At 43.8% G+C, this 15,011-nt stretch overlaps 2 protein-coding genes across 3 annotated transcripts; both read right to left on the reverse strand.

Annotated features, from left to right (window-relative positions):
* Nucleotides 1-1,282: 1,282 nt before the first annotated feature.
* Nucleotides 1,283-7,028, reverse strand: LOC123413599 (disease resistance protein PIK6-NP-like). Of its 2 annotated transcripts, XM_045106535.1 has the most exons (6): nt 6,829-7,028; nt 5,271-5,733; nt 2,154-2,332; nt 1,984-2,040; nt 1,730-1,851; nt 1,283-1,639 (listed from the first exon to the last, which is right to left on the reverse strand). In XM_045106535.1, exons 1-2 carry the CDS (start codon nt 6,942-6,944, stop codon nt 5,274-5,276), a joined length of 576 nt encoding a protein of 191 aa, XP_044962470.1. In that variant the 5' UTR covers nt 6,945-7,028; the 3' UTR covers nt 1,283-1,639; nt 1,730-1,851; nt 1,984-2,040; nt 2,154-2,332; nt 5,271-5,273. The 2 variants fall into 2 exon arrangements, 1 of the variants encoding a protein (XP_044962470.1); XR_006613770.1 differs by lacking the exons at nt 5,271-5,733; nt 6,829-7,028 and adding an exon at nt 2,790-2,972 and having other exon boundaries at nt 2,154-2,669.
* A 3,301-nt stretch (nt 7,029-10,329) lies between these two features.
* Nucleotides 10,330-12,410, reverse strand: LOC123407998 (transcription initiation factor TFIID subunit 8-like). The gene is made up of 5 exons (XM_045101234.1): nt 11,221-12,410; nt 11,070-11,149; nt 10,895-10,995; nt 10,780-10,811; nt 10,330-10,693 (listed from the first exon to the last, which is right to left on the reverse strand). The coding sequence occupies exon 1, from the start codon at nt 12,408-12,410 to the stop codon at nt 11,484-11,486; it is 927 nt and encodes a 308-aa protein (XP_044957169.1). The 3' UTR covers nt 10,330-10,693; nt 10,780-10,811; nt 10,895-10,995; nt 11,070-11,149; nt 11,221-11,483.
* Between the last annotated feature and the right edge of the window lie 2,601 nt (nt 12,411-15,011).

The following is a 15,011-nucleotide window of genomic DNA, read 5'->3' on the forward strand; positions in this document are numbered from 1 at the left end:
TTCCTGTTTTACCTCCATGTGAGTTTCTCAACCATATTTGTCAAGTAATTTGCATTTATATTTAGAAATAGTTGGTGTTCATCCATATACTAAATTTGTTAAATTATAATTTACAGCTTATTTCGTTGCTTCGACTGAATTACGGAAGTTAATTGACACGACACACTACACGTATGGATCACATCTAACTTGAGAGGAGAAGGATGTTCTTCTCCACTTTCTTGTTGCTGGTATTCTAGTTTCTAGGGATACCTTCCCGTATAATTTTGGAATTGGCCAAAATTATTCATTTTTACATGTCACTAGTGCATAGGTTGAGGCCGGATGACATTCGCCGAAATGTCTTGGTAAGAGTTTCCTAATTAAGTACGCTCTACTATTGCATAAATGGTGTTGATTACATTGCTAACTAGGTTATTATTATGTTCTTCAACAGCAACTGCCACAATGATGTAGTGCCTCTGTTGATGCACCCAGAAGGTCAAATGAAAATTAGAAGCCCGCTGAGGGCTGAGTTCGATGCTCCATACTTGAGTAACCTCAAATCAAGATCAAAAAGGAACCAAATTGAGGCATGGAGAGAAATAAAGAAGGTTCGCAACCCACAAGCTGGAGACCGTTGGATCTCTATGATTCATCATGGAGACATGGATGTTATTCTGTTTTATGACATTATATCTAAGAGCGAGGACTAGGTCTTATGAGAGACAAGTTATTCTGATTTATATTATTACTTGACATGATCGATTAGGATGCATGCATATATGCATGATGACTATATATATATTATGATGTTTATCTGCTTTATTTTATGTGTATCATATGATAACTTGGTATATGATTAAGATGATGATGAGTTGTTAGATGATTGATTAGAATACTATTGCCATTCGACGGAAATGATATGAAATGATATAGTGTAAAAAAGATGCATATATGTGCATGTAACTCGTGTCTACATTTTATAAATATGTTCAACAAAGCACGACGGGTGAGATGGTGTAATATATTCGTGACGATGTGCAATATATATGTAACAAATAAATGGAAAAATAGGGGGCAGCAAAATAGTCCATCCAATTTAGTGCACAACTCTAAACCGGGACTAATACCCATTCCCCCTCGCTCCCAGCCCCGCCACGTGGAAGGCCATTAGCCCCGATTTGACCCCGAACTGGGGCTAGCATTAGTCCCGGTTTGAGAATCGGGACTAATGGCTCAACCAAACCAGGGCTAAAGGCCCTTTTTCTACTAGTGCTTGCACCAAATATTGCTAGTGGAGTGATGGTTGGGATTTTTTCTGCTCTAAAATTGCTATTGGAGTGATGGTGATCATGGACATGGATCTTATGCATGGTGACAGCTTCAGCCATCTTTGAGAGGTTTCAGCGGTGAACATTCTAAAGGCGTTACTTCTACATGGTATCAAAGTTAAGAGGTCTTGAGTTCAAGACCCGGCTGACACAATTAAATTACAACCCACTTTCGGTCCACATTTAGGTTTGGGGGACTAACGATGCTCCATCGCCTTTGTTCCACCCAAATCAGCAGTACCCGTAGTTGCCACTTGTATTTTTGATGCGAGACCTTGCTCCATCGCCTCTGTTCCACCGATACCCACAAGATATGTGTCGCTCCTCTGCCATTTGGACCGTAAAAACATCAGGAGGTAACTAGCAGCAAATTCAACCTGATGACCAATCGCATAATAACAGTATATGCAACTTACCAGTAGCATCTTGTATAGTTGGATCTCCACATCTTCTCCCCCGGGGAATAAATTTGTACAAAGCTTTAATGTGATTATTATGAAAACAGAAATCTCTTCCTGCTAAGTATGGCAACTTCAAACTACAGAAAACAATATAACTTTTATACACGTGCAATAAATAGCAATGCACCTAACCAGTAATAGCACAATAGTGAATTGGAACTCCCGTCGGTACCAATCATCCCCCAAGTAAAACAAGATTTGAGTGGTACCTGTATAACGTCACAGAGGACATAATCAACCAGAAACTCGTCGTCAGCGTAGATCATCTTTGTTGTTACATGCAAGAAAACAGAAGAGAAGAGAGATGGATTGTAAGTATAATTAGCATAATCAGTTGATAGCTAATACCACTGAACGAAGCAGAAATTAGCTAGCTGACCTGTCACTCCCGGTCCACAACAAACTCAAAGTAAACAAAGCAACTACTCTGGTGTCTTCAGTTACATGTCTTCTCATCAGGTTGATCATCTGGGCCAGCAATCGTCAAGGGGAAATTTGAGCTGAGATCGTGAGGCTTGCAGTTGCTCCATCAATGAACCCAAAGATCATGCCACTCCTCTGCCATTCGCATCGTAAAAACAACAGGACACATGTAACTCACTCTGCTTTGCAGCAAATCGGAGCCCACGGGCAGCAAACTTGTAAGGAAGTTGAACGTGATGTCCAAGTCCAACATAACAGCATATGCAGCTTTGTACTCCCTCAGATTCTAAATATAAGTCTTAGAGACTCCACTACAAACTACATAGGGATGTATATAAACATATTTTGGAGTGTAGATTCACTCATTTTACTACGGATGTAGTTCGTAATAGAATCTCTTGGAAGACTTATATTTAGGAACGGATGGAGTAGTACGTAGTAGCATCTTATGTGGGGTTGTCGATTTTCCAAGCTGAGTACACAGCATACAACAAAGCAGAGGAGTTTATTTCATCAGCAAATGCATTGAAAAGTGCTCCCAGTATCCAGTCCTTGTCAGTTGCCAGTTGAATAATTAAGGGTTAGGATTTACCTTCACCCCGTTGGATCCTTGTCAGTTGCCTTCAACAACAGGAGTAGTTTCCGAACCAATATATAACGCAATGCACCATGAGTTGTATCTTCAGCAAGCATCTTCGTCGTGAGAAATGCAAGAGTGGAAATCATCTCCATCATCTTCTACATTGGAGCCTTGGCTGTGGTGGACAAAAACACCTACATATAGACATGAATTGTAACTTGTAAGTGTATATGTATAGTAGTAGCAATTATCATCTCGATCGGTTGATAGCTATTTATATACAGTACTACTAGCTGAAGGGAATGCAAGTTCATTAGCTGACCTAATGGCGTCCGTCGTCGGAATGGCCACCACTTTCGGTTATGAGCGGATCTCTCCTGCTGACGCTGCCTCAGAAAATTAGCAATTCCTTCCTCACGCGCTTCATGTTCAGAGGGGTCGATGTTATGCATGCTCCATTCCTCCATTAATCGCAGCAGGGGGTGGTTGGGGTGTGCCTCCACTTCCCCTTGCAGCACACCAAGCTTCGCCACTCTAGCCCTCAAGCCAAGTGAAATCTGCTTGACCCTTGGGAGGTGTTTGACGCCAATAAATTCCACACAGCGGCCGCCACGGAGTTGTATCTTTTCCAGCTGGTGCGCGGTGCCCTCTTCGAATATCACTTCTCTCACTCGATCCGGGTAATAAATATCTAGTTCCCTGAGATTTGGGAATGCTCCCACTCCAAAGACTAGCCTCTTCCCAACATAAGCATTCTGACGGAGACCAAGGACCATGAGACTGGGCAGTCCACCTAATAGTTCCATTGTTTTACCTCCTTCCAGCCAGCTATGCCCTAGATAAATCTTCACTAAATGTGCCAAACTTCCAAACCAGTCCGGCATTTCGCCAAGACGTCCAACCAGCTTGAGGCTCCTCATGGGTAGGGGGGGAGAGGAAACAGAATGCAGCCACTCGAGAGAGCCATCTTGGTCCGCATCCACATTAAGAGAGCACAAGGAAGTGAACTTCTCGATGGCTGCACAAAGTAACTTGCATTTTTCCTCTGTGGCCTCTTTTGTTACCACGCCAAGTTTTTTTAGCTGCAGAAGCTCACCTAGCTCTTTGATTGCATTGGCATCACTTCGTTTGATGTCCACGACCTCTAGTGTTTGTAACTCTCTTAACTTTCTGATCCCTCTCGGCACACTTACACCTTTGTATATTGACCAGTGGCTAAAGCAAGTCATGCGTGGCTTCACAGATATTTCACCAGAATCATGAGTAATCACATGCTGATACAGTTTGTCCACCAAGCATCCCATAGACACCCCACAAACATAATACAACCAATGTGTTTTTCTACACCGGATGCTACGTAGACTGACAAGTTTACAAACCTCATTCGGTATCGTTGATATATCTGTCATTCTTATCTCCAAAGTCTGCAAATCTTTTAATTTTCCTATAGATCTTGGAATTCTATAAATATTTGAATATGCTTTAGCACTTCCAATATACAAATACTTCAAGTGGCGTAACAATCCTATGTCCTTGATATCTTTTTGTGTGATTCCAAAATGTGTACCATGTAGATCCAGGGCTCTAATCATTCTCAAGCTAGGTGAAAAGAGGGGAGCTGGTGGCTCTATGTGTCTCTCACCAAACATGGTTAATGACCGGACATGCCTCCAATCTATGCATTCCTTTAGGCCCTTTCTCCCATGGTATGCTACATGACGAAAGTTCTCCTCTGCTACACTAGTTACACTATCGTCGGCAGCCAAGTACACAAAATTCTCATCTCTAGCAATTGAGACCATGACATCACGCATGATATCATGGACTCGACAACTCTTAATTGTTCCTTCCACATTCAGTCTTGATGGTATAATCATGCTTCGGTTGATTAGCTCAATAAAATAACTTTTTCCAATATCCTCAATGTTTACCCTACCCCTAGCAATGATGAACCCCTCAGCTATCCATCTATCTACTAGAGACCTCCTCTTAATTTCAAAATCCTCGGGAAAGATGCTTAGGTACAAAAAGCATGACTTTAGATGAGATGGTAGGTGGTTGTAGCTCAAAGTAACCATCCTCCTCATCGCTTCAAGGCTTGGGTTAGTCTCAAGCTCTGAAGGGAGATGATTATAAAATTGGCTCCATTCGGCTACCTTTTTTGTGGCAAGGACGCCGCCTACCATGAGTATAGCTAGTGGTAAACCACCACACTTTTTAACTAATTTTTTAACGATGTTCTTCAAGGTTTCATCTTTCTCCATGTCTTCCTGTCCTTTTCTACTCTTTCTTAGTAACAAATTTACAGCATCAACTGATTGTAGGGGTCTGAGTACGTAGATATGTGAGGCAAGAGAACACTCCTTAGCTAATCCGATGTCTCGTGTTGTTACTACTATTCGACTACCTTTCTTGTTACTGATAGGAAAAGCAAATTCCTTGATCCACCTCCACATATCTATGGTCCACAAGTCATCAAAAACAATAAAATACCTTCTATCCTTGAGCTCTTGCATGAGGTACTTGGAGAGGTCGTCCACTTGGAGAGGTCGTCAACTCCTCCTTAGGCTTGGAAAAGCCCACAAGTTCTGCTTCATCAATGTTGCTAGCCGCATGGTTGCGAACATCTTCGTTGTAGGAATCCACCTCCTCGACGGCGTTGGAGGCCTCCGTCTTGATCAGGTTGTAGCGTGCATTCCTAATGCTTACTTCTTCAACTCTGAGTTTGAGGTCACGGATCTGCATGGCAATCTGATGGCGGTCTTTGAGCTTTATCAGCCTCCGCGACAAGCTTTGGCTTCTCACATGCACCATGAATTCACTAAGGCAATCTTCAATATTGTACGATAAGTCTCTGACCTGCTTCGCCCACACCTTTAGTAGAATGTCTTTCATCTTAATCGCTTCAGCAGTCAGCAGAAATGCCTGCATTGTCTCTAGCTCATCTTTAATAAACCTGCCAGACAAACATGCATAAGAAATGTACGACAACAGTTGGTATCGTCCTAGAGCTCGTATTATGCATCAACGTGTAGGAAATTTGCGCCTCAGTTGCTCAGTGAACAGACGTAGGTAGACCCTCTACATATATAAACTAGCAGGCAGAGGCGCCGCAGCAAGCCGCGCCCCGATAGAGCCCATGTGGGCGCTTGGTGTTATAGAAAGGAACAAAAAATATGAGGAAGAAATTGGTGGAGTGATAACTTTTGTTTATCGGGCTATTCCATATGAACGGCATCTCGCAAGTCGTTCCATTGATCCCCACCTGCAGCTGCGACATCGTCGCTTCACGGTGCTCGCGTGTTGGATAATCGTGTTGCATTAGCACGTATGTAGGGTGTAGTGCATGTTTGTTTTCTGTTGCACGCCGGTGGAGAGGGAGGAGGGAGGCCAAATCCGTCCAGATCGACATGGGCAAATCTGCTGCCACGGTCGTGATCTGGGAGTGCCTACTCGATCTAGGGCGTGAGGGTCGTCGGTGATGGGGGGTCGAGATCGGCGCCAACTGTAGGAGCGGCGCCGCGTCTGCGCTTGGGCGGCAGCAGTGTTGATGGAGCATGTGGATATGCGGATTGGTCGGGTGGGGTGTAAAACATCTTTGTAAACCAGTGGGTCGTTGCTTGATTCAATAGCCTCTAGATAGTTCAACCAGGTAGTACAACGGTGGACCATGAAGATTAGTTTTGACAAACACATAAAACTGCCATAAAACTTGAACCCAATATTAAAAGAAAAGACATGTGTCAACCTGAGAGGAAGCACCAGCTAACACTTCGAAGAAATAGCATTAGCTCTAGCTTCGCCAACTTAATTATTTTATTTATATATAATAATAATATAATACTTCCTCCGTCTCAAAAAATTTGTGGTTCGTTTAAAAATGAATGTATCAAAATACTAAAACGTAACTAGATACTTTTAGGACGGAGGGAGTATGTTATATGTGGCATTGCTAATGTCTAAAGGTCCACGTAACTACAAACTAAACTCAATTAGTACTTTCTTAAGTTGTATTAAATCGATGAGAATTAATATAGATCGAAGGAAGTACCAAATATCCTTCCGCACGCCCATCAACAAGCTCATCTCGGCGGCGGCGGCCGAGGCAGCCTTGCAGATGGCACCCCCCAGCATGGACCTCGCCATGCTCACCGCCGTTCCTGCCATGTCCGACCGGTTGCTCGAGTGCCTTTGTTTTTCAAAAGCTCTGTTGCTCAAGTTGGAACTACTATTTGCAGATCACACGTAGGGGGAGGCGCTTATTATATAGCTGATCGACCGAGCCCTGGCTGTGAACCAAGTCTCATCTTGTCATCTTTACCCGTAGCCGTTGCACTCCACTAATGAATGAGCCTATGGAATAATACACATGTCTTCATACGAGTTATTGCAATAATGGTCCTTGGACGGCAACACACGAGTGACATACTCCCTCCGTCCCAAAATTCATATCTTACATTTCTCTAAATATAAATGTATCTAGTCATATTTTAATATTTAGATGCATTCATTTTTAAACAAACCTAAGACAAAAAATTTAAGACGGAAAGAGTACAAAACAAAATTCTCCTTTGTTTTGAAATTATTCCGCCTCGTGGCTTTTGTTCTCCTACATATCTACTCTTTTCTATTCCTGCGGGATAAAGTGTACCCAAACCGTCGTTTATAGAAGGGAAAGGGGAGGGAACATGTTAATTAAAAAGCATAGCTGAATAATCATCTAACGACGTTGATTTGGGATTGTAGGTGTCAATTTTTTTATGCAAAAGTAACAAAACTTGAATTTTTTATTTAACACAAAGTCTACATGCATGTTTACATTTTATTGTATTACTCCCTCCGTCCCATAATTCTTGGCGTTTTTTTAGTTCAGACGTGTGTAGTATAACTCTCTTCCTTAATATTCCCTCTGTCCCATAATTCTTGTCGTTGTTTTAGTTCAGACGTGTGTAGTATAACTCTCTTCCTTAATATTTCTTCCGTCCCATAATTCTTGTCGTTGTGTTAGTCAAAACAATGACAGAAATTATGGAACGGAGTAAAACAACGACAAGAATTATGGAACGGAGGAAGTATTAACGAAGAAAGTTATACTAAACACGTCCTAATCCTAATTAACGCAATAATTGTCCTTTGGACTATGACACACGAGCGACGTGCGTTTTATTGTTTGTCCCAAAATACTTCCGTTGAATTATTGTGGCTCGTGCTTTCGTGTATGTCTACTTGTTGGGTCCCACGGAAAAAGGAGAAATAATTGCAAGAAAGCTGCACACTAAAATTGCATCAAGGAAATACTACCAGCCAAAGATGATAACTAAATGGCAAAGATGGACTTGTTAGCCTACGTGGAACGAATACACCCAATTAATATGATCATATACCCTATGCACAAAAAGATTTGTGAAGGCACTTCTAAGGAAAACACATCATGGAACCTGGGTCAAGTCGCACCCGGATTGAAATAATAAACACTCAAATATTTTTTAAACTTTTGAGCAGCCTACATGGTCTAGCATAATACTCATAAAAGTTTCACGACAATAATTTACGCCATATTCTGAGCAAAATACAACAGAATCAATACTATATGAACGCCGCTATTCAAATTTTTGTAGCTGCACTTTCGGGCTTTTTCCGCTCAGAACAAGACATGGCTTATTTCATCCCAAAACGTTAAGTATTATGACATACTTCCTCCTTTCCGGTTTATAGATCTCAAATCTAAAATTTCATAGTCAATTGTGAGTGGATGACACTAGTTTTAACTAGACAATGAAATATTTTGTATATATTCAATTTTCGAGGCAGTAAACGTAGCATACTCCCTCATATTGGACTTGCATGGTGCATGCAGACAAAGATGCATGCATAACCACTAATTTTCATTCTCTCATCTCTATGAATTAAATGCGGCGTGAGACTCAAAGCACTTCAACTCAATTAGACCCAAAATGATCCTAATATAATGAAAATCTGGAATTTTTGAGATGGACCTATAAACCGGAAAGGAGGGAGTAGCTCATTTCGTCCCAATACTTTAAACATGGTGCACCTTAGCAATCGCTAAACCAACTCCAGTATTTTTATTGACGATGCCAAAAAACAAAGTCAACCTGGTCACAGAATCAATCCCTGCATATAACCAAACAACAAGCAAGAACTTGAGACATGCAATTTGAATTGTGGATATAATATGAAGTACTTAATCAACACTTATCAGGACCAGAGCCTTGGGCAAAACAGGATTATGTATGTACCATTGGGTGATGTATATACAACAAATGTTGTACAAAACAGGAGTACGTATGTACAGTATCTTTAGGTGGACAGGATGCCAAGATGGTCATGTATATACAGCATTTGTTGTATAGTATTAGTGGAGGGCTGTATATGACATAGCGCAACAGCAGCAGTAGAGTATGTGTTCCATAAAGGCAGTAAGGACTTGCACGATTGTGGCGCGGAAGAATCGCAAATACAGAATGCAATGCCTAAGATTTACTCGATAAATCTTCAACTAACGACTGCTACAGTATAAAAGAATTCAGTGACTGAGATTTTGTTCAAGTAGTTCCGGAATTCGTTGACTGGACCTGCTGCTTGCCAAAATATGCTCGCTTAATTATCACATACATACAATGTCTTCCAGAGAGTCGTTATTCTACTTTGAATCTAGGCTAGCAGTGTGTCCTATTGGAAATTAAGGAATTCCAGAGCCAAAATCTTAGTACCTGGTGTAGTTGGGAGCTTTGCTCAGCCGCTCCCTCGCTGGCTCCCTCGCTCGCAGGGGACTAAACATGGCATGCAGTTAGCGGTCGAGCAAAAACAGAGGAAAAAACCTCTGTTTGTGGAGCCGCCAGCAATCTGTTTTTCCCTGAAACCTCTGTTGAAAAGTAGCTTGTGTACTTACAGGGAAAAAAACAGAGCGCTGGCAGGGGACTAAACAGAGCATGCAGCTGGTGGTCCAACAAAAACAGGTGTATTTTCACAAGCTTGTAACTTGTAAGAAGCTTGTCCAATGCACCCACCGTGCATTGTTTCTCCTCTAACACGAGTATGTTGGGTACATTCTGAACACCCAACATAAACACAACTAATATCCGGCAGCATGTGACATTACATGGCTCCCTGGTTTCCATACGACAGTTTAAGGCTGAGGTCTTAAAGCATATACTAGATAAGTACATCTCTTCAAGCTAATAAGTGAGAAGAAACATAAACTCTTTTGGCAGATGTAAATCCGCGATGCTAGCTATAGTCTCCTTCTCTTCTTCCCTGGGATGGACTGCCGCGAGTCCCATCTATCTGGCCTTACATCATCTTCCACTTTAGACAAAGAAGCAGAAGCTGAACGCAGCCAGATGTCTCCCGCAACTAAGATTCTGATGTGTCATGGCATAATTCTGCACCTGCCTACTGCACCGATAGGAGCACGGAACCAAGTCTATCTGTGTGCAGATGACCATATGGAGCAGAGTTTGTGAAAGAAGCATCCACCTTAGATTGGAAGGATGACAGGTAGGATCCGTAAGTATAGGGCCAGAACAAGTAGGAAATCTCAACATGTTATGTTCTCTCACACCCTAGCTTTGTCAAGCAAGATCCTAGCTGGACGCGAAACACGATGTTGCATGCTATTCTAAAGCTAATGACCCTTAAAAATTGTTATTGTTTGCATAATGGTGTAAAACAGTACAGCTCGCAGGCACTAATAATACCGTCACCGAAACCACCACAACCTTAACAGTAAACCATGGCACGCTTGACATCTTGGCAAGGAGAGGCCGGACAGCAACATATCCAAAAGCCCTGGCGCTGCATGCCGCAAGCAACGGACCCGCTATCCGAGGTATCTGTCTCCGTGTAAAATCGAGCCCAAAAGGCTGCCAGATGTGCATAATATGCTGGAGGAACTGCAATTGCCAACGTTCAGTTTTACAGCATTGTGTCTAGCATGTGGAGAAGCTAAAGAGGAAATGCTTTCGCATGGGGAGTTTACCGATCGATACAGAGCGGATGCGCCTAGCATTCCTGAAACAGCAAGAATTTTATATTTAATTGGCCGGATAAACAGCACTGCTTTTAATTTATCAAGAGGTTGGAATGAACAGTACGTTACGTGTAGCACGAGTTGTTTTTGGGAGTTTGCAACTCATCAGCGGTAAATTTGTTCTCGTTCCACAGAACAAGATAATGAAGCAGGCTGGCTTGTTCCCTGAAAGGAATCGACATTCGAATCAGCAGTCGGTCGAATCCGTTTATATAAATTGCAAATAAAGGAAGGCCAACCTGAATGCCAGCATTGGTACATATGTAGCAATCAAATTCCATCAGATGGTAAATCTTCGAATCAATAACAGTGCAAAGAACTATAGAAATAAAAATTGTCAGGTTCAAAAATGAGATAAATACAAAAAACTTATTTGCACAAGCAACTAACCAGGCAGGCAGCATATTTCCGGCTTCTATCAATAGTATGTTTCCTGCCAATGGTGGTGAAAGCCGGCAAGAACCTCCAAGGTCGGCACGAGGAAGAGATGAAGAATCACAGGCATGGAGAAGAAAGCATCATCAGCGAGAAACAGGGCAAGCAGGATCAGCCTGAATTGTAAGCGTACAGCAGATCAAGTTGGCTCCTCCACTTCTCTTGCTAGTATCGACAGTGCCCTCCGTTTCCGACCATCCTCCAGGAACCAGGGGCCGTTACAGTCCTCCAAAGTCTCTCGAATTCCATGCCATCACCCTTGACTTCCTCCTATCAGTCCCAATCTTAAAATAGACCGGTGGCCTCTCCTTTGGAACCATCCTCTTCCGACCTCGACCTTGGTCTTGGTCCTTCCCCTCAACCTCTGATCCTGTGAAAGCAGGTGCAAAGGACTCGAGAACAGAGCGTTTCTTCCCCAAATTCGGCATGGCTACCACTGGCACCTCCTTCACCCCACAACACAACGCCGAGTCAAGAAACGGATTGCTCTTGATCCCAGCCATATTTAGCTCATCCCCCTTGCAGATCCCATCGCCACCCGCCAGCGCCAGCTGCCGTTGCAAACCGAGCAGCGACTTCCCAGCATTCCTCTCCCGACACACCTGCTCAACCTCGTCCACCGCACGCCCGCCGACCTTCTCGCCCGGCTCCTCCTCGGCCGCCATCGCACACTCCGGAAAGGCCGGGAGCCACGCGGGCACATGCCCCATCCCAGTCCGCTTCCCCAGCGCCGCAAAGCTAGCAGCCGACGGCGGCGACGGCGGGGCGTGCTGCACCGGGAACCTGGGCAGGCGCTGGCTCGCAGAGGTTGGCCCGTCACGAGCCGCGTCAGCAAACGCGACCAAATCCCTGACGACGCCGGAGCTTTGGAGGCAGCCGCGGCGGGTCGAGGAGGCGCCCTCGAAGCCCTGGTACGCCTCGCCGGTCTCCTCGAGGAACTGCACCACGTCGAGCTCGTTGGGGGCGGCGCGGCCGGCGTGGTTGGCGTGGGCGGTGGCGGCGCCGCCGAGGAGGCGGAGGTAGCGCAGCATGACGTCGGCGAGCGCGTCCACGGCCGAGCTGCTCCCGGAGGCGAACCCCGCGGCCTGCAGCGTCCGCGCCACCGCGGCCCTCGCCGCCGCCCGCCCGAACTCGTCGGAGCCCATGCCTCCGCGGCCCGCGCGGGCGGATCCGGAGCTGGCTAGGGCTGCGGGTCGCGCCGCCGCCTCCGCCGGATCGAGGGGGAGGGAGGCCGCGCTCGCATCGATCTGATTGATTGATTGATGGAGGGGTTCGGGGGTCGGGGATTTGAAGGCGGCGGTCCGAATTCGGCAGGGAATCGATCGAGGGTTTGGTTTGGTGGGTTTAGTTAGGGTTTGGACCGTTGGGGATTGATTTCCTTTCCTTTGCTTTGCTTTGCGCGTCGTGCACCTGCGGGAGGTGTCAGCGCACACGGAAAGGTTGTGCGGGGCCCGCCCGCTGACATGGGCGGTCGGTGTGGGGCCCACGAACAGAGAACAGTCAGCAAAAAAGAAAAAAGGTATTCCTTATTCACCACTATCTTAAATTTCGTTTTCCTATTTAACACTTAATTTTTTTTCTAAATTTCATGTCTTTTATCATATTTTTGTCCATCATAAATCTAAAGGACATCTGAAAAGATTTATTTTACCCATCATGTAACACACAACATCAGTGCTGGACAGTAGCCCAAACACGCAACGACAATGATACACACGCAACCACACATCAACACATACCCACACAACAGACACAAACACACATGTAACAGCACACACACGCACACACACGTAACAGCACACGCGCACACACGTAACAGCACACACACGCATGCATGGCACGGGCACACACATGCAGCAGACACACACAACAGTAACAGCACACGCACACACACGTAGCACGTACGTAGCAGTGCATCCAGCAGCAAAAACACACAGCAGCAACACCACACGCACACACGTACACGAGCAGCGGCGCATGCAGCAGCACACACGCGCGTACACAAACACACAGCAACACACATGAAGCAGCACCAACACACATCACTAGCACACGTGTGCGCACTCGCACATGGAACAACACGCACACAAGCATACCACATGAGAGGTAAGATGGTCTTTTCAGGTGTCACTTAGGCTTAAAATGGACAAAAATATTATAAAAGGCATAAAATTTAGACTCGTTGTTATATAGTGAAGAAATTATTTGTCGATGTCAAGTAAGGCATAAAAATTAAGCACGATGTTAAATAAGGAATTCCCTCATTCGTCTGCCCTCCCTCCCCTCCTTTCGTGTCGTCCTCTTCCATGCGGACCAAAACCCCGAAGTCGTTCTGTCGTTTGTCCACTCCGCGTGATGGATGAAACATCGATGGTGACATCGTCGTCCGTTGTCGCATCTGAAGACGGTTGTTGCGTAGCCCCATCGGATGGAGATGGCCCTTGCGGAGTCATGGATCTCCCATCATACGATATCAGGTCGTCCCTCCCGTCATTGGTCCAAACACGTTTTATCTCTTGTCGTGTGCCACCCTGCCGCTCCTCGTCATGTCACGGACCCTTTTGATGAAATGCACCGAACTATGGAGTGCGACTTTCTGGAGGACGGGCTACATGAAGGACTTTATTTCAAAAGATGCAAAAATGATATTTCTATGTTAAAAAAAATCAAAAATATATATGTGAAAACTTACACATATTCACAGTGAATTTGTAAAATTTTGTTCAAAAAAAATGTTTTTGCAAGCTGCACAAAAATTACAAAATTCTGGCCCAATAACAAAAAAAAGGACCCATTACATTTTTGTATTTATTTTTTATGTATACGTCACATATGAAAATATATTGCTGCAAAACTTTTCTCAAACGTGTTATACATGTACTCCCTCCGTTTCTAAATATAAATCTTTTAAGATATTTCACTAAGAGTCTACATACGAAGCAAAATAAGTGAATCTATATTCTAAAATATGTCTATATACATCCGTATGTAGTCCACTAGTGAAATATCTAGAAAGACTTATATTTAGGAACGGAAGAAGTACATGTTATACATGTACGTGTTATACATGTATTTCTATATGTATAATAGTTTTCAGATTTTTCGGGCTGTGGGAAAATGAGATTTTAAAATAGGCTTCATGAAGCCCGTCCTCCATTCAGCATTTCCCCCAAACTATGTCTGTTTTTAATGAAATTTTGCATTACAACTGTGTCCCTTTGATAAAGTTGGCGACAAAAATGTGTTAGAATTTGTCAAAACCAGTGATCAACTATGTGTTTTGTTTGAGTTGGCCAAAATTAGCAAGGTAGACAGATGGGTGGAATGGAGGGCTGCCCTTCCTCCTGACTAGATGTAAAACACAACACCACGATTCCATGTAAAGCCAACAGGGTTTTCACGCTTAAAGTCCCTACTCCACTGATGGTGATCAATGGCATAGACTATTAACACAATGTCAGTGTAAACATATGAACTATATGCAAACTAAAACAAGTAAACAAACACACTAAAATATGTACATTCAATTCAAAAAAGAAAAGCTACTCGCTAAATCAACGACAATTAATATGGAACAGAGGGAGTAGGACGTCCTATAATAGTACTTGGGTACCATTGTACCTATCTTATACCAGCCGATCAACCATAGCCCAAATCTTCAACATTGCCAACTTCAGTTCTAGAAATATAGGCCTAAGAAATTATCAAGAGTATGCAGTCGCCCTAAGAATTTTCCGTTGTATGCG

This window comes from Hordeum vulgare, chromosome 7H, assembly GCF_904849725.1.
Source record: "Hordeum vulgare subsp. vulgare chromosome 7H, MorexV3_pseudomolecules_assembly, whole genome shotgun sequence".
NCBI classification, from domain to species: Eukaryota; Viridiplantae; Streptophyta; class Magnoliopsida; order Poales; family Poaceae; genus Hordeum; species Hordeum vulgare.